The 24,812-nt window shown below is 43.4% G+C and overlaps 3 protein-coding genes across 3 annotated transcripts in view; 1 reads left to right on the top strand and 2 right to left on the bottom strand.

The window, feature by feature from the left end:
* The window catches only part of ttc7a (tetratricopeptide repeat domain 7A), a 29,259-nt gene extending 12,037 nt beyond the window's left edge, over positions 1-17,222 (bottom strand). Inside the window, exons 1-15 of the mRNA XM_083695590.1 lie at positions 17,078-17,222; positions 15,198-15,361; positions 13,346-13,514; positions 8,130-8,260; positions 7,851-7,975; positions 6,920-6,998; positions 6,389-6,558; positions 5,614-5,677; positions 4,702-4,839; positions 3,734-3,817; positions 2,917-3,021; positions 1,734-1,851; positions 1,427-1,484; positions 1,250-1,322; positions 898-1,058 (exon numbers count right to left, since the gene is read on the bottom strand). Coding sequence (XP_083551716.1) covers positions 898-1,058; positions 1,250-1,322; positions 1,427-1,484; positions 1,734-1,851; positions 2,917-3,021; positions 3,734-3,817; positions 4,702-4,839; positions 5,614-5,677; positions 6,389-6,558; positions 6,920-6,998; positions 7,851-7,975; positions 8,130-8,260; positions 13,346-13,514; positions 15,198-15,361; positions 17,078-17,207 — 1,769 coding nt within the window. The 5' untranslated portion in view covers positions 17,208-17,222. The remainder of the gene's footprint in view (positions 1-897; positions 1,059-1,249; positions 1,323-1,426; positions 1,485-1,733; positions 1,852-2,916; positions 3,022-3,733; positions 3,818-4,701; positions 4,840-5,613; positions 5,678-6,388; positions 6,559-6,919; positions 6,999-7,850; positions 7,976-8,129; positions 8,261-13,345; positions 13,515-15,197; positions 15,362-17,077) is intronic.
* A 1,789-nt stretch (positions 17,223-19,011) lies between these two features.
* On the top strand, positions 19,012-21,816 carry mcfd2 (multiple coagulation factor deficiency 2, ER cargo receptor complex subunit). Its single transcript, XM_083696251.1, has 4 exons — positions 19,012-19,114; positions 19,625-19,814; positions 20,078-20,237; positions 20,463-21,816. Exons 2-4 carry the CDS (start codon positions 19,642-19,644, stop codon positions 20,592-20,594), a joined length of 465 nt encoding a protein of 154 aa, XP_083552377.1. The 5' UTR covers positions 19,012-19,114; positions 19,625-19,641; the 3' UTR covers positions 20,595-21,816.
* Positions 21,817-22,562: 746 nt separating this feature from the next.
* On the bottom strand, positions 22,563-23,281 carry prop1 (PROP paired-like homeobox 1; the record flags this gene model as incomplete). The annotated part of the gene is made up of 2 exons (XM_083696209.1): positions 22,563-22,955; positions 23,102-23,281. The coding sequence occupies 2 exons, from the start codon at positions 23,279-23,281 to the stop codon at positions 22,563-22,565; spliced, it is 573 nt and encodes a 190-aa protein (XP_083552335.1).
* Between the last annotated feature and the right edge of the window lie 1,531 nt (positions 23,282-24,812).

The following is a 24,812-nucleotide window of genomic DNA, read 5'->3' as shown; positions in this document are numbered from 1 at the left end:
TATATTAGAACATATGTGCCTTCAGATGACAACATACACTAAACATTTTAAATAGCAAAACAACTGAAGATACAGATACATTACAGGAGGGCTTGTAAAGAGCCTGTACTCTCTATACATATAAACTGTGTATAAAAGTGTTGATTGAGTTGTTATGTCCTCAGCTTCTCAATGGAAGAGAGTATACAACTCAAACTTGCACGCACACACAAACACACAGACACAGACACACACCCACACACACCACATGCGCACATACACTACATCCCAGGGCAGTGCGACAGTATTTAAAGGGTAAGGGTGTGTGAGGTTAGGCTATGCAGAGCAGACGCCCGGTTCTGCACGTCTAAATAAGGCATTGTGTGTGTGTGTGTGTGTATGTGTGTGTGTGTGTGTGTGTGTGTGTGTGTGTGTGTGTGTGTGTGTGTGTGTGTGTGTGTGTGTGTCTGTGTGTTTATGTGTTTGTGTGACCCTGTGCTTTGGAGCGGAGACACCCTATCCCCACAGAGAGGTCTGTGGCTTGGGCTGGGCCTCAGACTGACACACTCTGGAGCTAGTCTTACACATTCATGCACACACACACACACACACACACACGCACGTGTCAGTGCATGCACACATATACACACACACACACTCAGGGAGAGAGGGTGACACAGGAGAGCACACACATCCTACTGACACAGCTGGAGCACGTGAGAAAGCATCACAGGAGGTTGTCAGAGGACTACACCAGTGATGCTGTCTGCTACACATCAAGATATCAACAGTTCCATCGATAAAGGTTAGCTAGCTACTATACATTTTAAAACCACTATGACTGAGTCAATATAAATCATGAGATATGACAATAATGAACTAGACATGCTTCTACTGTAGCAGAGGGGGGCGTCATACTTGAAGTTGTCGGGGTGTTGGCTGAGGGCCAGTCTGAGGGTGTCCAAAGCGTGTTGTTGGTGTTTCTGGGCGCTGAGCAGCAGAGCCAGCAGGTGTAAGGAGTGCAGGTCGTCCCCACGTAGAGACAGCGCCACCTGCAGGGGTTCCATGGCAGCTGCCACCTACACAGTAACCCCCAGAATGAGTAGGTGTGTGTCTATGTGTGTGTGTGTGTCTATGTGTGTGTCTATGTGTCTATGTGTCTATGTGTGTGTGTGTGTGTGTGTGTGTGTGTGTGTGTGTGTGTGTGTGTGTGTGTGTGTGTGTGTGTGTGTGAGTGTGTGTGTGAGTGTGTGTGTCGGTGCTGACTGACCTGGCGAACGAGAGCCAGCTGAAGGGACAGATAGAGAGCGATCTGAGCGTCATGGGGGTCCAGTGCATGTGCTCTGTGAAGGAGGAGGAGAGGACACACACTCGTTGACAAAGCTGAATAACACAAGTCAGGACAAACACGCACAAACAGAAGTGAGAGAAGGAGAGCAGCACGTACTTATGTAGAGTCTGCAATGCTCGTCTGTTACACTCATCCCGCTCAGCTTTCAGAGTGGCTGGAGAAAACCCATGGGTTGAAAAAGAGAACTGCATTTTTCTAAGGAACAATTTATTTTCTTAATATCTACAGGAGACGACAGATACTAGTGAGGTGATGGTGCGGGATGACAGAACAAGTGGATTCAATGGCTATAATATCCTTTTGTATGTTGATATGGGTGTTTTGTATGACTGTCTACTTTTAAAACGGTGTGTGTGTGTGTGTGTGTGTGTGTCTGTGATCCTGTGCTATTGGCATCTCTTACCATCAGAGGCCTGTAGGCTACAGCACAGTCCCACAGCCAGGAACGCCCGGGGGAGAAACTCTGCTGCCTCCTCTCCCATGGCAACCACACTCTGGGACAGGGTCTCAGCCTCCTCCAGCTGACACACATACACACATACACACACACACACACACACACACACACACACACACACACACACACACACACACGCATTGTTTGTGTGTAGAAACACAGTGTGTGGTTAATGCCACTGTGAGGACAGTCAAAGTAAACTCAGTTGAAGGACAGTGCAGAGTTTGCTGAAGGACAGTCTCTCTCTCGCTCACTCTTTCTCTCTCTCTCACACACACACACACACACACACACACACACACACACACACACACACACACACACACACACACACACACACACACACACACACACACAGTGGTAGAGTGTGGCTGAACAGAGCTGAGGTAAAAGTGTGTCACTCTGTGTGAGGTATGGGGAGGAGGGGGTGGCATGCTTTTGACATAGTGCCAGCAGAACAGCAGGACAGCTGCTCACACAGACACACACATTCCTCCTCCCATACAATAAGCCCTTCACTCTATCTCTCCCCTCCCTTTCTCTGTCTCTCTATCCCTCATTCTCGGAATAACGCACCCTTGCAATAAAGTTCAAGCCTGGGCGAGCCACACAATATGAGGTATAATGGTAGGATTACCATTCTTCCCCAAATCATATGGAGGGAACCTATTAACACGGCATCAGATACAGTGCCAGCTGTACATTCAAGCCTAACCAGGGGTCTTAGGTCACAGAATCACTCTGTTCAGTGGATGACAATCCCAGTGCCCCAGACTTCCCAGTGCAGCATTGTGTCCCATGGTGAATAGTGCTTGCAGATTTATGTAATTCTGTGTACTATGGCAACAGTGTCCCATTGTGATTAAGGCTGTAAGCTCCTTAGTGTCTCTAGCCACTCATGATCTCCAGCCCCTCTGCACAACTGACAGATGTGCTTGGCTAGCCATCACGACTGTCCTAATCTGTCACTCTACTCACCCCTCCACCCCCCTACTACTGGATCAAAAGAAGGATTGGCTGTAAGAGTGGTGTGTGTGAGCGCTTCCGCACGTGCATGTATGTGTGTCTGTGTGTGTGTGTGTGTGTGTGTGTGTGTGTGTGTGTGTGTGTGTGTGTGTGTCCAATTCACCCAGTGCAGTTGGCTGATGCAGACTTTGGCTGCCAAAAGGGGCAGTGAGGGGTCCTGAGGTCTCATCCTGGCACACTCTTTGAGCACAGACACTGCTCCCACACCCTGTAAAACACACAAACACATACACACACACACACACACACACACACACACACACACACACACACGTTTGGCCCTAAATAGAAACGGATCTGACGACACCGAATCGGCCCCTTTCCATTTAGGGAGCAGCCTATTTCTAGAGCTCTTCATTGATCTGCAGTGTACACCTTAACAGGGGCATCTCATCTGCCTATGCGTTTGTCTACGATTACAGCTCTCTCTGAGGATTCCAGCTCTTTCTGAGGATTCCAGCTCTTTCTGTGTCAGGCAAGCTACAAATATCTCAACAGCCAATGGACACTCAATTATTCTTGTTCACAAAGCAGAGAGTGTAACACACTTTCCAATGACTGACCTTGAGACAACCTCACAGCAGTGAATTGAGGAGTCTGCTGGTCAAGAGCAGTAGTGGTGTCAGTAGTGGTGTCAGTAGTGGTGTCAGTAGTGGTGCAGACCTGGGTATTTAAGTCTAAAATAGTATTTTAATTTATTGTAATACTTTGGGTGTCTGCTTGGGCCAGATGGACAGGGTTTGCCATTTTGAAACTATTCCATTGGCTTCATTGTGCCAGGCAAACTCAATCAAGTACAGCAATGTGCTGTATTTCAAATGATTTAAAATACTATTTCAACCCAGGTCTGTAGTGGTGACAGAGTAGTAGTTGTAGGTGGGGTGAGGGAGAGGGAGGTAGAGATATGAAGATGAGCTCACCTTCCCACTCGCCATGAGTGACAGGCCCAACTGGTGCCAGAGGTGGAACTCATTAAAGGAAAACTTCATGGCCCGTTCCAAACACTGGAGGACACGCACACGCACACACACACGCATACGCATACGCGCACACACACACACACACACACACACACACACACACACACACACACACACACACACACACACACACACACACACACACACAGGTGAATTGTAGCATGTCGTCAAGCAAACATAACAAACACACACACACACACACACACACACACACACACACACACACACACACACACACACACACACACACACACAGGTGAATTGTAGCATGTAGTCAAGCAAACATAACAAACTCAAAAGTGGGTGGGTTTGAAGGTTGAGGTTCAGAGGTTAATTTGAACTAACTACCGGCCCCATGGCACCTATGAGAGGAATGATGTTAGTGGGTGAGGCACATCAATCACACTGACATTGTGAGACATCAAACATAACTACAGACTATCATTAGCCTAGCTGTTAGAGTCACCCTGTCCCCACGCACGAGGGTTCACCTGTTTGTCTGATACACCTGGAGAAAAATGCAGCCAACCTGAATGTGAAGGGCAAAAGAGAGAGAGAGAGAGAGAGAGAGAGAGAGTCACATGCTGCGTCCCATTCCTACACCCTTCTCCTGAAGTATGTTTCAAGTAAGTCAGTAAATACCACTTATACCAATCCATTCCCACTCAAATCAATGTTGGAAAGTGCACAAGCGCATACTTCAGGAGAAGGATGGAAAAATGGGACGCAGCAACAGATAGAGAGAGAACAAGAGAACCCCTGCTCAGAAGAGTACGAAGCAACAAGGGTATTCATGAAAAAGTTGTCACAGAGGTAATGCTTTCTCTTCATACACCGACTGACTGTGGAGTGAATACAAGCCCGTCCTCCCATTGCCTTCCAGTCCAGACAGTGTTCTGTTCTCTCACCTCAGACAGCATGGCATACTGCCCCCTCCTGGCCATGCCAATGCTCAGCAGGTCATAGACAGAGGTGGCCTCCTGCAGGCTGGCCTCCCGCGCCTCCTTGTGGTCAGGCACTCGGCTGATAACTGCATCCCCGCTGGCCTACAGGGGGGGACAGAGATGGAGCACTGAGAAGGAGCTCACTCAGAGGATCACACACTTGGTGCGTCCCATTTCTCCACGCTTCTCCTGAAGGATGTGTTTGTGCACTTCCCAACATAGAACATGAAAGTGTAAATGTTGTTGGAAAGTGCACAAGTGCATTCTTCAGGAGAATGGTGGATAAATTAGTTTTGCTTCCTCTGCATTGATCTGTAAGAAGTGACCTGGGGAAAGCCAACCCAGTTGTGGTCTTCTACCACATTGGTTACACATATCAAGCCTTTTACAGATCAGTGCAGATGAAGGATGCATAAGAGAGGATGTCGCTTTCCAGAATACTTCAATAAAACAGGATTAACTAAAGAATCACAGGATTAAATAAATAAATCTTAAAGTGAGCTAGTAATTCAGGATATCAGCACTGACCAGTAGAAGTAGGGCTGGGAGTGTACAAGAAGAAGGATCAAGAGAGAGAGAGAGGGGGGAGGGGAGGGAGAGAGAGAGGAGGGGAGGAATGAGAGAGAGAGAGAGAGAGAGAGAGAGAGAGAAAGACATATATATATATATATATATATATATATATATATATATATATATATATAGAGAGAGAGAGAGAGAGAGAAAGATATATATATATATATATATATATATATATATATATATATATATATATATATATATATATATATAGAGAGAGAGAGAGAGAGAGAGAGAGAGAGGGGAGGGGGAGAGAGAGACAGGGAGAGAGAGGGGAGGGGGAGAGGGCTCTCTCACCATGGACTCTGTGATAAGCAGCAGGAGCACGGCCTCCTCAACCACGTCCTGTGGACAGAAGACGCTGTATGGAGGCACAGGAAACAGGAGCAGGAAGTGACACATCACATCACAAGGTACATACAGTGGGTAGATCATGGCGAGTGTCCTGTTACTGTCTCACCTCAGCAGTGGGTGTGTAACACGACCCTGATCACCCCTGCAGTATCCAAGCACACTGCTCAGATGTCCACACTCTTTCTCTCAATTCAATTCAATAAGCTTTATTGGCATGATAAGACATCTTACATTGCCAAAGCAAAAATGAACTTATTATACAGTATAAACAATAATGACGGGAAGGTCTTCCTTCCATTTTCTTATCTTGACTGCCCTGCTCTCTGGCTGGGCTTGTGTTGCCCTGACTAAACGATACAATTACAAGATTCTATCAGAGCACTTCCAAGAACTAGCGCATAACAACCTAATGGGCATGCAATTACATTTCTTCTCCTGAACGCATTCTCAATCTCTGTTGTTGTGTTTATCAGTTACCAATGGAGTGTTTGATCTCCACTGAAGACAGTAGTGTGTGTATGGTGAGTATTGGCATGAGTCCACCATTAATCTGACATTTAGACAGCAATGAGAGGCTCAGTCAGAGCGAGAGAGAGAGATTATTGTTTTGACTGAAATCGTGATGCTAGTCTTGTTGAGCAACTTCTTCCATCACTACTTTTAGAGAGAGAGAGGGAGAGAGAGAGAGAGAGAGAGAGAGAGAGAAAGAGAGGCAGACCTGTCAGTGCTGTAGCGTTGTGGTGGTTTGGAGGAGGGGTATATGGCATCCTTCGGGGCAGCAGCCCCCTCTCTGTTTAGCCAGGCGGAGGGTGGTGGAGACAGGGGGGCCCAGTAACTGTCCTCACTCACTGAGCTGAGCAACACCTCGGCTAGCTTCGTCGCAGCAGCCTAGAAGAATAACAACATATACCATACAATACAACACATACTGTAGTGGGCCGACACAGACAGTGATACAGCCGTGGTTGGTCTTGGTCAATACTAACTGGGATGCTGGGGTTTGATATGTGTTTGACACCATTTCTAATTCCATTCCATGCATTACAATTAGCCTGTCTTCCGACTTCTACGTCCACTAACCTCCTTTGCTGGGATCCTTGGGACAGTCTGACATTTAAAACAGTTATGGTAAGGTTAAGGTTAGGGTCAGGGTTGAGTAACCGGGTTATGGCTAGGGTTTGGGTTAAAGGTAGGGTCGTTCATTGTGGCTCACTCCGTAACCATGTAACAATGTTCCCCCCCACCTCACCTTCCTGAAGTTCTGAGACCCCCGAGACTCCACCACTCTCAGGACCCTACGCAGCTGGTGGGCACCTTGGGCCAGGTGACTGAGACACACACACGCACACACACATGCACATGCACACACACAGGACAGACAGGATAGACATGTGACAATGAAACAGGTCAGACAGCTCAGGGTGATATTGGCTTTTCATGGAGAGAATGATGCGAACTGAACAGGTAAACAAGTGACACAAGATGAACAGATATGATATGATATGGTATGATCTGGTAGATGGAAGATAGCCTAGCATCAAAGCTGTTGTACTGTAGTTCAACATTGTTCACCCATAGTATGGCACGGACAAATGGTGAACAAAGGTGTTATTCTCCAAAGATGTCCATGTGTTCTGAAGCCTTGGGGGGGGGGGGGGGGGGGCAGTAGGGACTTTGAATTCAGTCCCACTGCGGTATGTGCTGTACCATCAATGCAGCAATGAGTTGCGTTAATCGATACCACTACAAGTTCTGACTGTTCAATACAAACAGCAATACTGACACATGCTGGCATCACAGAGAACTACCATGACTAGTGGTCAGACCTCTGAGTCAGATGGATGGTGTGTCCCAAATAATAGTCTCTCCTCTATTCTTTGCATCATCCTTCCTCATTGTTACATGTGAGACTGAGTCAGGCTCGACATGAATACCCTTCAAATGCATCCTTCCCTCCTCCCTTCCCTTGAAGAAATCACTGATCTGACATGACATTGATGAAAGCAGTATAAAGCTTGCTGTGACCAATCCAATTATGTTAGATCAGTGATTACATCAAGGAAGGGAGGGAGGGAGGATGTATTTTGAAGGTATTCGAACAGGGCCTCAGTCCGCACCAGAGACTCCCAGTCCTATTTCTAACTGAGACAGAGAGATTTAGCTCCATACCACTGACTCACCCTCTGTGCAGCAAACACAGATACGCGCTCTGCAGCGCTGCCTGCTGGAAGAAACTCAGGTCGATGTCCAATGGCGGGGCTGGCACACTCGTTTTAGCTGCCTTGGAACTTGGGGTGACCACCACCTGCAAACACACAACCAAGAACCAGCATCATATAGCACTGTGTTGAACATGACATTCCATGTGATACTGTATCTGCATTTGGTGTCAAAGAATAAAACAAATACACACACACACACATACACCCCCGCCCACACACACACATACACACACAGACCTTATCCAACTCCTGCAGGTAAAGGAGAGCAGTATCACAGGCCCTCAGATAACAGAACAGACATTCCTCCTCTCTCTCAGACAGTCGGACACGGGAGGCAGCTGACACAGACTGGTGGTCCAGAGACAAGCCTGTGTGTGTGTGTGTGTGTGTGTGTGTGTGTGTGTGTGTGTGTGTGTATGGGTGTGTGGAGAAAGAGAGAGAGAGATTATTTTTTAAACTGACACTCCCTAACCCTAACCCTGTACATACAACGACTTTGGAGAGAACAAGTTTGGACAAATGTGGAAAACTTTTGGGGCTTTAGTCAGATGTCTGAACAGGAGGGGGAGTAAACTTGGTTATTGGTATAAAAACAGTGCCTTGCGTAAGTAATGGGACAGTGAAGCATTTATTCTTCGTTGGGCTTTACATTCCAAAAGTTTGGATTTAAAATCAAACAATTACTGTAGAGATTGTCAGTTTGTGTTTGATGGTATTTGTGTACATATTGGTTTCATCATTCAGAAATTACAACACTTTTTATGCATAGTCCCCCTATTTCAGGGTACCCAAAAGTGATGGGACAATTGGCATGACAGATGTTTCTGGTTCGTCAGGTGTGTTCCGTCACATCATTTATGCAGTCATAGCTTTTAATGTCTAGTATTGATTCTAGTCTTTGCATTTGCCTTTGGAGTCTGCTATTGGTGTCTGTCAACATGAGGTCCGAAGAGATGTCAATGAAAGTCAGGGAAGCGATTATAAGGCTGAATTTTCAGAAAAAAATCATCAACCTTAAACCTACCAAAATCAACAGTTTGGAATGCCATTTAAAGGAAATTGATTACTGGTGAGCTCAGCGATCGCACACAGGCTGGTAGGCCAAGGAAGACTTCTACAGTGGATGACCAAAGAATGCTCACCATAATTAAGAAAACCCCCAAAACAACTGTCCCACAGATCAGGAACAGGAACTCTCCAGGAGGGAGGTGTGAATGTGTCAGAGACTACCATCTACACTGCAAGGTGCAAACCACTAGTAGCCACAAAAACAGGATGGCCAGGTTACTGTTTGCTAAAAAAGTACCTAAAAGAGCCTGCAGAGTTCTGGAAAAAGGATGAGACAAAGATTAACATGTGCAGTAGCGGATCTGGAGCACCAGGACTTTCAGCCCCCCCCCCCCCCCCCCGGCTGAAAGTCCAGGGCCGTTTTGTTGTCCCAGTCTGTCCCTGAACATGAGTGATGGCAAATAAAGTGTGGAGAGAAAAAAGGACCTGCCCAATATCCACTGCATACCACCTTATCTGTACAATATGGTGGCTTGGCATGTATGGCTTCCACTGGAACTGGCTCACTTGTCTTCATTGATGATGTACAGTGCATTCGGAAAGTATTCAGACCCCTTAACTTTTTCTATATTTTGTTGTTACAGCCTTATTCTAAAATGGATTCCATTTTTTTCATCATTTACATACCTCATTTATTTTCAGAATGCACTGTAAATGTGATATTTCAGTTTTTTATTTTTAATAAATTAGCTTAAATTTCTGAAAACCTGTTTTGGCTTTGTCATTATGGGGTATTGTGTGTAGATTGATGAGGGGGAAAAAAAAAAGTGAATCCATTTTAGAATAATGCTGTAACATAACAACATGTGTAAAAAGTGAAGGGGTCTTTTGAAGGGGTCTGTACACTTCAGAATGAATTCTGAAGTGTACAGAAACATCTAGTCAGCCCAAGTACAAGCAAACGCCTCCAAACTCATTGGACGGCGCTTTATATAGCAGACAATGACCCAACACATACTGCCATAGCATCTAGGGAGTTTTTCAGGGTCAAAAAGTGGAAAGTTGTTGACTGGCCATGTCAATCTCCAGATTTAAATCCTATTTCATTTGCTGAAGAGGAGACTTAAAGCAAAACCTCCTCAAAACAAACAACAACTTCCACGCAAAGGATTGTCAACCAAATATGAAACATGAGTGTTTAATTTGATAAATCTGTCCCATCACTTTTGGATACCCTGAAACAGGGGGACTATGCATAAAAAGTGTTGTAATTTCTGAATGGTGAAGCCAATATGTACACACATACCATCAAATAAAAACTGATAATCTCTACTTTAACCTAATAGTAATTATGGTTAGGGTAAACTCAAACTTTTGGAGTGTAGGGCAAAAAGAAGAAAGAAATGCTTCACTGTCCCATTACTTACGCAGGGCACTGTAAATAGAGAGAGCTGAGACCTCCTAATCTGCAGGAAGGGAGGACAGGGCCAGACGCCAGCTTTAATCAAATCAGGGGCAGCTGCCAATAGACAAGACATCATCAACCAACTATTCATATCTTATAACATTTCCAAAACAAAACACACAGGAAACCTGGGAAGGACTATGCAAGATCAAACTTTGACATTATTATGTTTGAAATTACAGCATGTTTGAGTGTTTCACAGAAGATATTCTATGCTGAATGACAGGGCTGTTTTCATGTCTTTCCTTAGGTCCATCAGCAGACACTGATGATGAGGTCAATGTGTCATTGGCCAGGAAGTATGTGTGTGTGTGTGTCCTCTAGTGTTGATGATGAGTGATGCTCATCAAACACACTTACTCAGACATGAACCAGTGTGCTTGTCCTCTGAAATAGTTTTTCCTCACGGCTGCGTCCGACAAAGGTTTGACTCCGGAATCGATTCTGTTTAATAAAAGCCTCAATATTTGACAAGTGATCCTTTGTTTCTTTTGAGGGGAAATTTATTTTGTGTGATGCCATCCCTAACTCATGCCTGGTTAGTGTGTGATAGGAAACTCTAACTAGCTAGACCTTCCACGCCATATAGACTGATGACAGATCAGCCTAAAGAAAAAGAAAAAACAAGCTGTATGGAAAACTAGCAGAGGAAGAGAATCTGAAATAGTTCCAGTACAACTATATATAGAGGATTCCCTGCAGACTGCTTTATCACATTACTTTAACTAGATTCTGAACTGACTCTCATTTAAGGAGTAGTTTCACATCTGCATGCTCATGCATGCATACGCACATTGCACGCACACGCGCACGCGCACACGCACGCACACACACACACACACACACACACACACACACACACACACACACAGAGGTACGCATGCATACATGGATCATGTCATTGTAAAGCAAAGTTTTGGCAAGTGAAGCAATGTGAGGCTAAAGCCATGTTTCCCTCTCATGTGAATGACACTGGATAGAGAGTAGATATACTGAGAATGACATTGAGACATTTACTGGGCACTGCTCTGTTCACAGCCTATAAGAGTATAGAGAAACCTAGCCGATTAGAGTACTCAGAAACAAACCTGAGATATTGAGAGTCTAATCTCACCAAGTGACACAGAGGTTTTTCATGCACATTTCATTCCATTTAGACAGCTTAGACCGGGCGACACCCATACAAGGTAATTAATTTTGTGCTTAGTCATTTACAGTATAACTCCTACCAGGGGCATTAGGAACAAGATCATTCAGGAAAGGAATGCACTGTACAGTTCAACTTTGCTGTGATGTTTTTCAGAGAAACATGCCAGCCTGCTGGCTCTGCCTTTGTTCATCTAGGCCCTCCTTCATCATAATACAATACAGATGAGGATGTGGAGACAGGAAATACAGCATTTAGGGGAAGCATAATACTGTAGATGACTAGTTCAAATATACCTAATAGAAATAATGGTTTGTAGCTTCCCTTTATAGTTCCTTGTCTTATTTTATAACGGCCTAAATAACCATCCATATATAGGACATCATTGAAGTGAAATAATGGGTTTCTGTTTAACTCACTAACTGCCAAAGAATTCCAGAACACTGACCACCTAGAGTGCCAAGCGTTTTATTATGTGGTGTTTAACCTAGCAACAATACGTTGATTGGCTACAAAATGAAGCATCATAATTTATGCATTTTTGGTGAATAAAGTCACCCGTAGGACTAGAATGTTGACAATTTGGGCAACTTTATTCACCCTTGGCACTAAATGAGTTAAATATTTCTATACACACACCTTACCAAGTTAACTGTGGTTTGCTTTCAAAATAACTGTCTCTGTGTTTTTGGCAGGTTGATATAAAGTGTCATCAACGTTGTTCGAAGGGCAGAAAGAATCTAATTGATTTAGGACAGATCAAATGTGACTGGTTTCTACAAGGTCAGTGGGCGGCGTTTAACAGATAAACAACTTTTGAAAACATGGCGGATGTTTGAGCTGAGAATCTTGTAAATAAAACGTTTGAGTTACAAGTTGTATCATTTTTTAATCATTAGTCCTTTACAGTAGTCAGACACGTAATCTCTAAGACACAACTGCTCCCCTGACTTAAAACAAAGTGAAATGTTGCAAGATAGCAGTGACATGCTAAACTAATCATAGCAATCTAGCTAAGCATTTAGCTTAGTCAAATATACAAGTAAGTCAGCTAACATTTGCTTTATTGAAATGTTAAGTTGAATAAGCTATATGCACTGTCCACTGGGTATGGACAGTTATGCTGCCTTGGGGGCAGCAACGTAAAACACTAATCTAAACAGAGCTAGCTGGCTAGCAGATAGCTATCTCTTACTAATGTTGAGTCATAGAATAGAGCTAGCTAGCAATGTCTCAAATATACTAGTAAGTCAGCTCCCACTGACTTTATCAAAACATTTAGTTGAATAAACGTAGAAACTTGCTACAGCTAGCTAGCTCTATTCTGTGGCTCAACATTAGTAAGAGATCTGCTAGCCAGCTAGCTCTGTTTAGCTTAGCATTTTACATATCTGCCCTAGGGGCAGCATAACTGTTTCTTTTTCATTGAGCTTATTCAACTTAACATTTCAATAAAATAAATGTTAGCTCACTTACTTATTATTTATTTGACATCTAACTAGCTCACTAGCTAGCTCTATTTCTTAATTCAACATGAGTAGCTAAGAGGTTAGCTTTGCATGTCGCTGCTATCTTGCTGAATGTTACTCTTAGGTAGGAGACCAGTTGCATCTTAGAGATATTGTCACTTTTTCTGAGTTCTGTAACACAATAATAATTTAAAAATATATAGATCTTGTAACTCAACATTTACAGCATTCTCATTTCAAACCTCCACCCATTGACTTTTTAGAAACCAATCAGATTTGTTCTGCCCTAAACCAATCAGATTCTTTCTGTCCATAGAACAAAGTTGACTTTATGTCAGCCTGTTTATTTTTGAGGGATTGGTACCTTTAATGACGTAAGCCTCTGCCAGCAGACGCAGGTGGTAGACGGGCTGCTCGTCCCGTGTCAGGTCATCTATGCCCACCCTGGCACACATGCCCTGGGCGTCACGGTAACGGCCCTGGACGTAGTGTACTTTGGCCATGAGGAGAAGAGCCTCATTCAGGTACCTGGGCTGTGTGGAAACAGAGGCACATTGGGGGGTGTTGGGGTTAGGGTTGGGGTTAGTTCAATAAACCAACAAGAAGAGGGGGAGTAAGGTAAACAGGTGAATCAAGAGTAGAGAATAATACAACATATTATATATATATATGCCATTTAGCAGAAGCTTTTATCCAAACTGTCTTACAGTACAGTAAGTGCCTCTGTTGGACCCCCTGCAGTTTGCCTACCAGGCAGACATTAGTGTGGATGATGCCATCATCTACCTGCTACACAGAGCTCACTCCCATTTAGATAAGGCTGGCAGCACTGTGAGGGTCATGTTCTTTGACTTCTCCAGTGCATTTAACACCATACAGCCCTTACTACTTGCAGATAAGCTGCTGAGGATGCAGGTGGACTCCCCCATTGTTTCCTGGATTACGGACTAACTGACCAACAGGCCACAGTTTATATGGCTGCAGGGATGTGTGTCGGACTGGGTGGTGAGCAGCACTGGCGCCACCTAGAGGACAGTTTTGGCTCCCTTCCTTTTCACCCTCTGTACCTCGGACTTCAGGCACAACACAGTTACTTGCCATCTGCAGAAGTTCTCGGACGATTCTGCTATTGTAGGATGTGTCCGTAGAGGCCAGGAGACGAGTACAGAGGACTGGTGGACAGTTTTGTTGAGTGGTGTGAGCAGAACCACCTGCTACTCAACATCAGCAAGACAAAGGAGTAGGTGGTGGACTTTAGGAGGACAAGGGTCCCCCTGTCTCCTGTTTCCATCCAGGGAGAGGACGTGGAGGTGGTCCAGAGCTACAAGTACCTGAGGGTGCACCTGGACAATAAACTGGACTGGACTGGCAACACAGATGTCCTGTCCAAGAGGGGCCAGAGCCGGCTTTATTTCCTGAGTAGGCTCAGGTCCTTTGGTGTGTGTAGGGCTCTGCTGAACATGTTCTACCAGTCAGTGGTGACCAGCACAGTGCTGTACGTGGTGGTATGCTGGGGGGGCAGCATCAAGGAAGTTGACACCAAGAGGCTGAACAAGCTTATTAGGAAAGCTGGTTCAGTCCTCGGTGTCACCCTGGACACGTTGGAGGAGGTGGCCAATAGGAGGATGAGGACCAAACCCCTGGCCATCATGGACAATCCCTCCCATCACCTACATGACTCTGTGGCAGAGCAGAGAAGCTCCTTTAGCAACAGATTATTACAACCACGTTGCACTAAGGAGCGCTACAGATCTTTTCTGCCTGACGCAATAAGACTGTACAACTCCTCATCCGGCTGGCTCGATCATGGTGATCAGAGTCAGGCTGGGGGATGTTAAATCATACTGGACTGTTGTTACTGTATATAATGTTTCAGATGTCTATTTTATTTTTATTCTATTATTCTATTGTCACTTTATTTTGTTGTTGTTGTTTGTGATGTGAGCTGCTGGAACGCCTTAATTTCACCTCGGGTATCAATAAAGTATCTATCTATCTATTTTTTGTATATATGGTCCTAGCAGGAATCAAACACACAACCTTAGCGTTGCTAGTGCCCTTCGTTCTACTAACTAAGCCACACAGAGAAGAATGATTACAAAGAAAATGTGGCTAAATGGGAATAGTGAGGAAGGCAGACAGGAGAGAGAGAGAGAGGGGGGGGGGGGGGGGGTGAACAAGGGAGGTCACACAGTGGAGAGATTATTAAGACTGACCCCCAGCCGACCCTTGCTCAGGACGGAATTGAGAAGTCCCTTGGCCCGGGAGAGTTTGGGCTGGGTGTTGTCCATCAGAGGTGTGGAGCTGCGTAACAGGCTCATGTTGTCCAGTAGACACTCTTCCAGCAGGGCCTCAGCTGATAACAATGTCACGTAGTCATCTGGAAGAAGGCATGTGGGGTTATGATGGATGGGAAATGGAAGAGCAGTAGGTGGGCTTTGGGTGGGTGGTAGTGGTGGGGGGGAATTTATACTCTGAGTCATCTACTTCTGGAGCCAAAGCAAATACAACCAAGTCTATCATTAGCATTGTTTCCCATAAGCCCATCAAGAAGAGAAAACATATGAGAACAGCCACCGTGAAAGGAGTGAGAGCTGGACCATACAGGAAGAGTCTAATCGAGAATGTGTACACAACTGTCACTGCCGTCCACTGACTTGAGTCTTTCACGGTGCTCTTGGCGTGCTTAGACGTGTTTAATGTGATGTTTATGTTCTGGAATCTCTCACATATCCGCTTCTTCTTTTTTATATAAACGACTCTCTCAGTTCAGGACTTTCAGGGCTGGAGAATAAATATATGCGTGCCTTTAAAACACATAAAAATTAATCAGAGAGACTGCTTTTAAGTGTCTTGCATTTGCAACCAGTCTAGTCCAGTCAACACAGGCTATCTACAAAATAAGGAATGACTAAACTGTTGGCATACTTTGTCCCTCAACCCTGACAGACTGAGACTCAATAACAGATAAGCTAGGAATTATATGAACTAAACACACACTGAAATAACATAGGCCTACATCTGTGCAATTGCAGTTGTTAAGAATGAATTTTAACCCCATGATTGCCTGGGTCTCCATATATCTACATATGTATATCTATCTCTCCAAACATTTCTCTGGGTCATGAGTCTGTCCCCAAATGGCCTCCAAAACATGGTCTTGTTTCATCTAAACATACCCCTACCCCGTGATAAATTCATTGCTTATCACCTAAAACAACAGATTGTCTGCACCAAGGACAAAGTCGATACAACTGCGTTCTGCTGTTTAAAAGCTAGTTATGCCTTCCGATTGCGTTCGATAAAGGCTTGACTGAATCGATTCTGTTTAATAAAAGCCTCAATATTTGACTGCCTAAAACTCTTGAATGTCTCTTCTCCCTTTTCTGGACCCCAACACAGTCAGAGAAAAGTAAACAGTCACAGGCTGGTCATATGACACACAAGATTAAAGTTATTGACACAATAACAGTGACACGCATCTAGGTCGTGATCCATGTCACCTTGCCCGTGTTTACTTTACCAAGGTGAGGGGAGGAGAGTGACTAGCCAAAGACTAGGTATGCAGGCACTGCTGATGTTTGTGTGAAGTGTTTGAACACATGTTCCATGCCAAAGAATACAAATAACAATAATGACCAGTAAATAGGTGATGTTCTTTTATCAACATGTATTTGTTTTTTATTTCGAGCATTGCCCCATCAGAACAGTAAGGTGTGTATAGGCAACTGTATATATATATATATATATATATATATATATATATATACACACACACACACACCTTACTGTATACACACCTTACTTGCCTATACACACCATACTCGTGTGTATATATATATATATATATATATATATACACACACACAGTAAAAGCTTTTATATAGAACTAAGAAAAAGTAAAACATCTCTCACTTTGCTATAGTTTTCTACACACTTCATAATTTGTCATTATAAAGGTTCTGCTGCAGTGAGGCATGACATGGAGAGTACAAAGTTCACCTAATGCGGAACTAATGCCATCCCACGCTGGATTGTGACAAAAACATTCAAGAAATGGACGTCTTGGCTAAAATCCAACTGGTGGTCCACTCACCGTCTTCGTGAAACCGCGCGGCCACGAGTTGTTCTACGATAGAGGGTATCTTGTCCCACTGGCATTCCGCTCTGTAGCGCTCAACCTCCGCCTCCAGTCGGTACTGAGAGAAGGAGACCCTGGATGCCATGCCCGTTCTGTCTCGGTGACTGTACTCCCCTGACACGATGGGAGTAAGAACTGCAGACTAGACGATGAAAAGAGTATAATTGAGCATGTGCGGCTGCCGCCCTACCTACCGTATCTCTCCTCATGAAGTTAAAAGAAAGATAGCAGAGTTTTTCAGTACAAGATCAAACATGAACAATATTGTTATAAAAATGATATGACTAAGACTAATGTATTGTACATATTTATGTTCGGCTTATGTCCATACTACTCATGGCATTTTTGAATCAACTATAAAATAGATTATTATGATTTCAGCCTACTTAACATTTTCTGTCAATGATAGTTGTATAATATACGGCTAGAACACGTGGCTGCAATAAATGTATCGATTTAAAATGTATAGTTTACATTTTGATGAATTACTTTAAAGCAGTAATCAGTGATTTAAGTGATTTCAAAAAATGAAATATACTCCTTGATTATTAATAATATGACGTCTCAGTACCTGTATGAGAGTAGAGTAAGTGTTGTATATCTTTATAACCAAATAAATAAGGACTACCGTATTGTTTATGTTTTGTTGACAAAGGATATTTGTAAACAAATGACGTATAGCTTGGTATCATGTTTTGAAAATGTAATGCTGCTCCCTGGTATGTAATTTTCCCCATTGTTTACATTTTGCTGGCGACCCTGCATGCAGAAATCACTGGTAACTGCGTTAAGGGTTTTATATGATATAAATTGCAAGGCTATCACACTGTAACAGCAACACATGCATCATAGCTTTGTATCATTTTGTATGTTTAGTAGCACTTAGTGATACATTTTGTTGACTGCAGTAACAACTTCCATTGGACCTTTGGCTTTGTCCTAGATAACAGTGTCCTAAATCTTTGTATTTAACCCACTTGCCTTAACTAGATCAATTGGATTAGCGCTAATACCAGAGTGCAAAAAATGAATGTAGGACCACAGATAAAACAGCAAAGCTCAAGCTTGAATCTTGAAATATATTATTAATGTTTACAGCAAAATATGTCCAATCCTATTATCATCATTCAAGTATTTTAAAAGACCAATAGGCCAATTGAATAGATACGTGTTCTAAATTTGGCTTGGCTGAGGTTAATTCACCTGCTCGGCCAATCGGGGTCACGCACTAAGCTATTTGGCTCAGGTAACAAAGTAACAAAGCTCGGGCGAGAATGTCACCTCTCTCTTTGATGTAGGGCCTAACAGTTTATTTAGAAATGGATACAACGTTTGACAACAAAAACAAGAGCGGTGATGCGCGTGCCTCTATCTAACAGCATTAACAGCATGATTTCGCCCGACACCATTCTTTTGATTGAACCGACAGTTTTTCAGCAATACTGTAGGTCTGCTATCACTAGCGTTATACCTTGGTAGGATGGTAAGGCAGAATAGGCAGCAATGACTTTCCAACTATGGCATGGTTGGCTATCAAAAAGTCAACTAACGGGCTACAAACTACAAGCTAAGGTTTCTACAGGCTAAAATAATTATAAAATAAACCTCAAGTCTTCGGAAAAGAGATTTAGCGGCTTCATTTTCTCTATGGAAACTTGACATTTGTTTGTTAGAGGTGTGTTCTTCGCAAATTCAACAAATTACAGTTGCACAAATAATATGTTTTGTATCGCCTTGGCTCTTCATCTGAACCACCAGCGTCGTTTCCTCCCGGCTTTGATCCGCGACGTGCAAGCTCCACACGCCACACAGATTGGCTGCACGCTGGTTGGTGCTTCAGAGACTGACGTCAAATACCAACATCAAATCAGAATTTAGCTGTCGTGTCCGTGAGTTGAAAGGTGATTATGGCAAGCAGACATGTCCAAAAAAGCTGTGAAAACGATACATTGCTAATTTGAATCGAGCAGTTTAACTGGTGTTTGTGAGCAGGTAAGAATGCATTTTATTCATGTCGCTGAAGATCCATTTAATTAGGATGGTCGTGTAATCGCCATCTTTGTCTTGAAAACCAACTAGATTAGAACAATCCATCTATCATTATTAACATGCCATGTGTCTATCATGTTTAGTACACTCAGCACTAGTGCTCTCAGCTGACAGTGACAGGAATTGTTTTGCCATTCACATGGTGCAATTTAGATGTGTTTATCAATCAGATTGCTTTCCAACTTTCAGACATCGTTTATGTAGCCTAATTCAAACAACCCCAGTCATACTTTCTTGTGTGTGTGTGTGTGTGTGTGTGTGTGTGTGTGTGTGTGTGTGTGTGTGTGTGTGTGTGTGTGTGTGTGTGTGTGTCTGTCTGTCTGTCTGTCTGTCTGTCTGTCTGTCTGTCTGTCTGTCTGTCTGTCTGTCTGTCTGTCTGTCTGTCTGTCTGTCTGTCTGTCTGTCTGTCTGTCTGTCTGTGTGTGTGTGTGTGTGTGTGTGTGTCTGGTTCAGTTACTGTACAGTACAGAATGGTGGTAAGAGCAGGTGCCAAGTTTAGTGTGGTCCAGGGTTGGCTGCTCCTGGTTTCCTGCTGCCTTCTGTCCGTCCATTCCCAGGAACAGCAAGAAAATCGACATCCTGAGACCACAGAGGGTCACCGACCAAACCACCACCTGGACAAGAACATGGTCCAGGACAGGGAGTGAGTATGGTCACATGAATGTGCTCCCTGGTAGTGTGCAGGATATTGACATGGAGCAACTGAACTCTGACCACTTGCCTGCAAAACTATTATTACTGCCAAAAGCAAATACAAGCCAAAATCTGTTTGTCTAACCCTGATTCAGTTTACAATGTGTCCGTACAGAATGCTCTGACTGTTGCCAAGCTTTGACTGACATTGTAGTATGCATGGTTAACACTTATACTGGACCCTCTCTCTCTCCTGTTTCCTCTCTGTCCAAGTCACATTATGGAACATCTAGAGGGTGTGATTGACCAGCCAGAGTCAGACATGACACCCCAGGAGTTGCAGCTGCATTACTTTAAAATGCACGACTATGACGGCAACAACCTGCTAGATGGGCTGGAGTTGGCCACAGCCATCACACACGTCCACAAAGAGGTGCGCGTGTGAGAGAGAATGTTGTTGATAATGATATCAACAGCAAGTGGTGCCACATATCTGCATTAGCACACACCCACCCACACACACACACTCACACACACACTCACACACACACACACACTCACACACACACACTCACACACACACACACACACATACACACTCACACACACACACACACACACACACACACTCATATTTGTTCTTTAACCTTCTCTTTAGGAGAGAGGAGAGAACAGTCAGCCCATGAGAGAGGAGGACCTCATAAGCCTTATTGACGACGTTCTGCGGGACGATGATAAAAACAACGATGGGTACATAGACTACGCAGAGTTTGCAAAGTCACTGGAGTAGAGGAGAATGCTGCCTAACTGCTGAGGTCAGGTCTCAGTGCACACAACCACACCCCTTTCTCAAAACAAATCCAATGTTTAATTTACCTGAGCTGGTGTTTGTGACTTACTGTTTGATAGCATTGTTACAGATACAGTCGATGATTAGATTGTTATTGCAGAAACTGCCAAATTTGTCTACTGTTCTTACAGCTCTTGGTGAAATTAACTGCACAATCATTTAACTAGTAACTGTTGTCCTTTGCTATATGAAACCCAATATTATGGACCAAAAGATTCATAATGTGAATTCATCATGCTTGACCATTGATCATAACAACATATGGAGATAATGAATATGAGGTTAAAAAGTGGTGAAGTGGCCTTTTAGGTGATGCAGTAGTGTGACAGAGTGTGGGAGTGGCAAGGCAGGTCTGAAAGCTTCTCTGAACACAACGACAAGTGAACTGGTCAATTTCTGGGCATCACAAATGTGATTTTTCTGCTGATACACACATCCCGATCCTAGTCTATTACTCGCCTACCCGAACGCACAACTATACTCACTCATACCTGAGATGTCACTACAGAATCTGAATGTAAAACAGGAGTCATGTTGTGCATTGTAATTTCTTTCATCCTTGACTGGATTAACTTGACTTGCAGCACAGTTACCACTTGGTAATAGTAGCATGCTCAATGGTTCACTTAATTTCACAGATGAATACTTCACAGTGGAATATGCAGGGAGCTGTTGCTATAAATCCCTACATGGATTTCTGTTCTACCATACAAAAAAAAAACATGATCGTCTTTTGCCTTTTGCATATACTGTACATTTCAGATAATCCATTTTTAGCATTGAGCATTTCCTGCAAACATGAATATGCAGGGAGCTGTTGCTATACATTTTTGCTGCCTACTAAAGTAATGATGTAATGTGTATGCTTTACTTTTTTTCATTGAGATGCATCGCTGTCAAACAGCTACAGACAGGTATCTCATGATATGGTCCTTTTGTGATGAGGCCTCCTGGTAAATTCAATCCATTTCTACAACATTTAAAATGTATAGGCCTACTTAAATGTTATTTGTTACAAAAGATTTATATTTTCATTGTTCTCTGTAGGTTGTTCAGTGAATCCAGGTTATTTGTATCATGCAAAGGTATAAACAACAGATAATGAACAGATGCAACTGTGGTGTCTCTGTGATATGATGTAATAAACAAATATATGACAGTCTTCTCTGTTTTGTTTCTTCATGTCTCAAAGTGGCACTGGAATTGTACTTATGCTGATGTATTTTTATGATCTCCTCTTTTTTAATAGCACTTTGTAACCTTGTTTAGAAAACTGCTATACAAATAAATGTATTATTATTTATATACTGAAGCCTTCTGGGTGCATTAAGAAGTTCAGTTCCTATTGTTGGTGTGTAGATATACAGACAAGCAAAGTAAACTGAAGTGTGCACAACTTGTGCTCTTCCCTACATGGATTTAAAAGCATATGATTGGTCTATGCATATGCACTTACATCAGTTCTTGTTTATGTTGATTGATCCCAACTGTCTGTACTCACATCTTCAACCCTCTTTGAACAAATCACTCCCCAAAAAACTGTTCTACCATACTTTATTTACTGTTGAAATGCAAAAAAAAACATGAGTGTTTTTTGCCTTTTGCATACACTGTACATTTCAGATAATCCAATTTGAGCATTGAGCATTTCCTGCAAACATGACATTCTCAGTTACCCCTGGAAAGTCTTACTGCCGCTCTTTGAACTTTCAAAATTGCATGAGGTAACATGTCAGGTAATAGGGGGTAAAAAGGAACCAAATGTCCTTGCTATTCACACTCACTCTGCATTTTTCATGATCCTATCAGTCCACAGATACAAAAAGCAGTTGGGAATAATCTAACCCACAGTGCAATGAGTAACTGTTGGAAACAGGCCACACCCAGTAAGAGGTTAGTAGAAGCTCTCTAGCTCCAGGTAGAGGCAGGGTCGACAGCAGGCATAGAGGTCAGGGAGAACAAAGGTGTGGCCAGGCTGGTGGTCGGGGCTCCAAAGTTTACTAGCTGGTTGTAACACTCTTCATACTGGCAGGGGGGTGGTGGTTGTGGTGGGACTGAAGGGCAGGGACACTGGGTGGCTGCACCTGGATGGTAAGAGTAACCAGCAGAGGGCAGCATAGAGGAAAACCGAGAGATATGAGCCATGGAGTGGGGGTAGTACTGACGAGCCATCCCTGCGGACTGTGCACACATGCTGCCCAATAGTACTGGCCCGCATCCAGGCACTATACCCACCGGCAGCACCTTCTGAGAAGCACGCTCCTGCTTGCGTTGTCTGGCACGGCGGTTTTGGAACCATACCTGTTCAATGGGGCACAGACACAACACTTCTGGTATCAGTTCAAATAGACTACGGCGCTTTCTCAATTGTTAGAAAATTGTAAGAAATAGAAGCCTGTCAAACAATGCAATGTGTAGCTGCTATGCATGACGCCCTATGAACGTACCTGTATGCGTGCCTCGTTGAGTTTGGTGAGCCGCGCTAGTTCGTCGCGCCCGTAGATGTCGGGGTAGCGGTTCTGTCCAAATGCCACCTCGAGCTGCTCTTGCTGCCTGTGACTAAATGTAGTGCGATGTCGCCTGCGCGCTGGGGACGGGTATCCGCACCTTTTGGAGCTTAAGGCCATGGTTTCAAACGAAACTTTTCTGACCGGGTCTCCAACATCTGTGTTTGGGATGAGGTATACAGTGCCCTCCATAATAAGCATTGGAAAGAGGAAGCACACTTTTAGCTCTATACTCCCAACAGTTTTGAAATCGAACAATTACTATGAGGTTAAAGTAGAGATTATTTTTTAGATTGGTTTCACTATTTAGAAATTACAACCCTTTTTATACGTAAACCCTAGTTCAGGGCTACAGAAGTATTGTATATGTTTAGTATTTGGTCGACAATCCTTGGAATGCAATAACTGCCTGAAATCTGCGACCAATTGACCCCACCAGATGCTGGGTGATGCTCTGCCATGCCTGCACTGCAGCCATCTTCAGTTGTTGTTTGTTTTGTCTTTTTGCCTAAAATCATATCATCAGGAAATTAAATGCATGTTCAGTTGGATTTAAATCTGAAGATTGACTTGGCCAGTCAAGAACGTTCCACGTTTTGGCCCTGAAAAACTCTCTAGTTGCTATGGCAGTATGTTTTGGGTCATTGTCTTACAGTATGATCAAGCACCATACAATGAATTTGGAGGCATTTGCTTGTATTCGAGCAGACAAGATGTTACTGTACACTTCAGAATACAGATTAAGACAAGTTAGCCAGTTCTTGTGGCAGCTATATATGCCCAAACCATAGCACCCCCTCCACCATGTTTCACAGACTTTCCTCTTGCAATCTCTCTGGTACATGATTATATTTGTCTTGTCTGTCCACAAGATTGTTTTCCAGACCACTGCAGGCTTTTTAGGAACTTTTTTAGCAAACTGTAACCATCCTTTTTGAGGATAACTAGTGGTTTGCACCTTGCAGTGAAGCCTCTGTAGTTCGGCTGGTGACGTATTCTGTGGATGGTAGTCTTTGACACACTGATCTGTGGGACAGTTGTTTTAGATTTTTTCTTAATTATGGTGAGCATTCTTTGGTCATTCACTGTAGAAGTCTTCCTTGGCCTACCAGCCTGTTTGCGATAGCTGAGCTCACCAGTGCTTCTTTTTTAATGATGTTACAAACTGTTGATTTTGGTAAGTCTAAGTTTTTGGATATGTTTCTGATTAATTTATCTGATATTTCAGCCTCATAATGACCTCCTTGACTTTCATTGACGCCTCTTTGGTCCTCATGTTGACAGACACCAATAGCGGACTCCAAAAGCAAATGCAAAGCCTAGAATCAATAGACATTAGACGTTGATACTAGACATTGACAGCTCTCTTATGCCTGCACAAATTATGTGACGGAACACACTTGACTAACCAGAAACACCTGTCAAGCCAATGTTTCCATTACTTTTGTAGCCATGAATTAAGGGGACTGTATACAAAATGATTGTAATTTCTAAATGGTGAAACCAGTCTGAAAAAAGAAAACTCTCTAATTTAGCCTCATAGTAATTGTTCAATTTTCAAATCCAAACTGTTGGAGTATAGAGCTAAAAGAAGACAAAATGCTTCCTCTTCCCAATACTTATGGAGGGCCCTGCAATTGTGACTTTCAAT

The sequence above is a fragment of the Argentina silus genome (genome assembly GCF_951799395.1).
Source record: "Argentina silus genome assembly, chromosome: X".
In the NCBI taxonomy this organism is placed as follows: Eukaryota; Metazoa; Chordata; class Actinopteri; order Argentiniformes; family Argentinidae; genus Argentina; species Argentina silus.
Note: the sequence above shows the minus strand (reverse complement) of the source record. Positions and strands in the feature narration are given on the sequence as shown.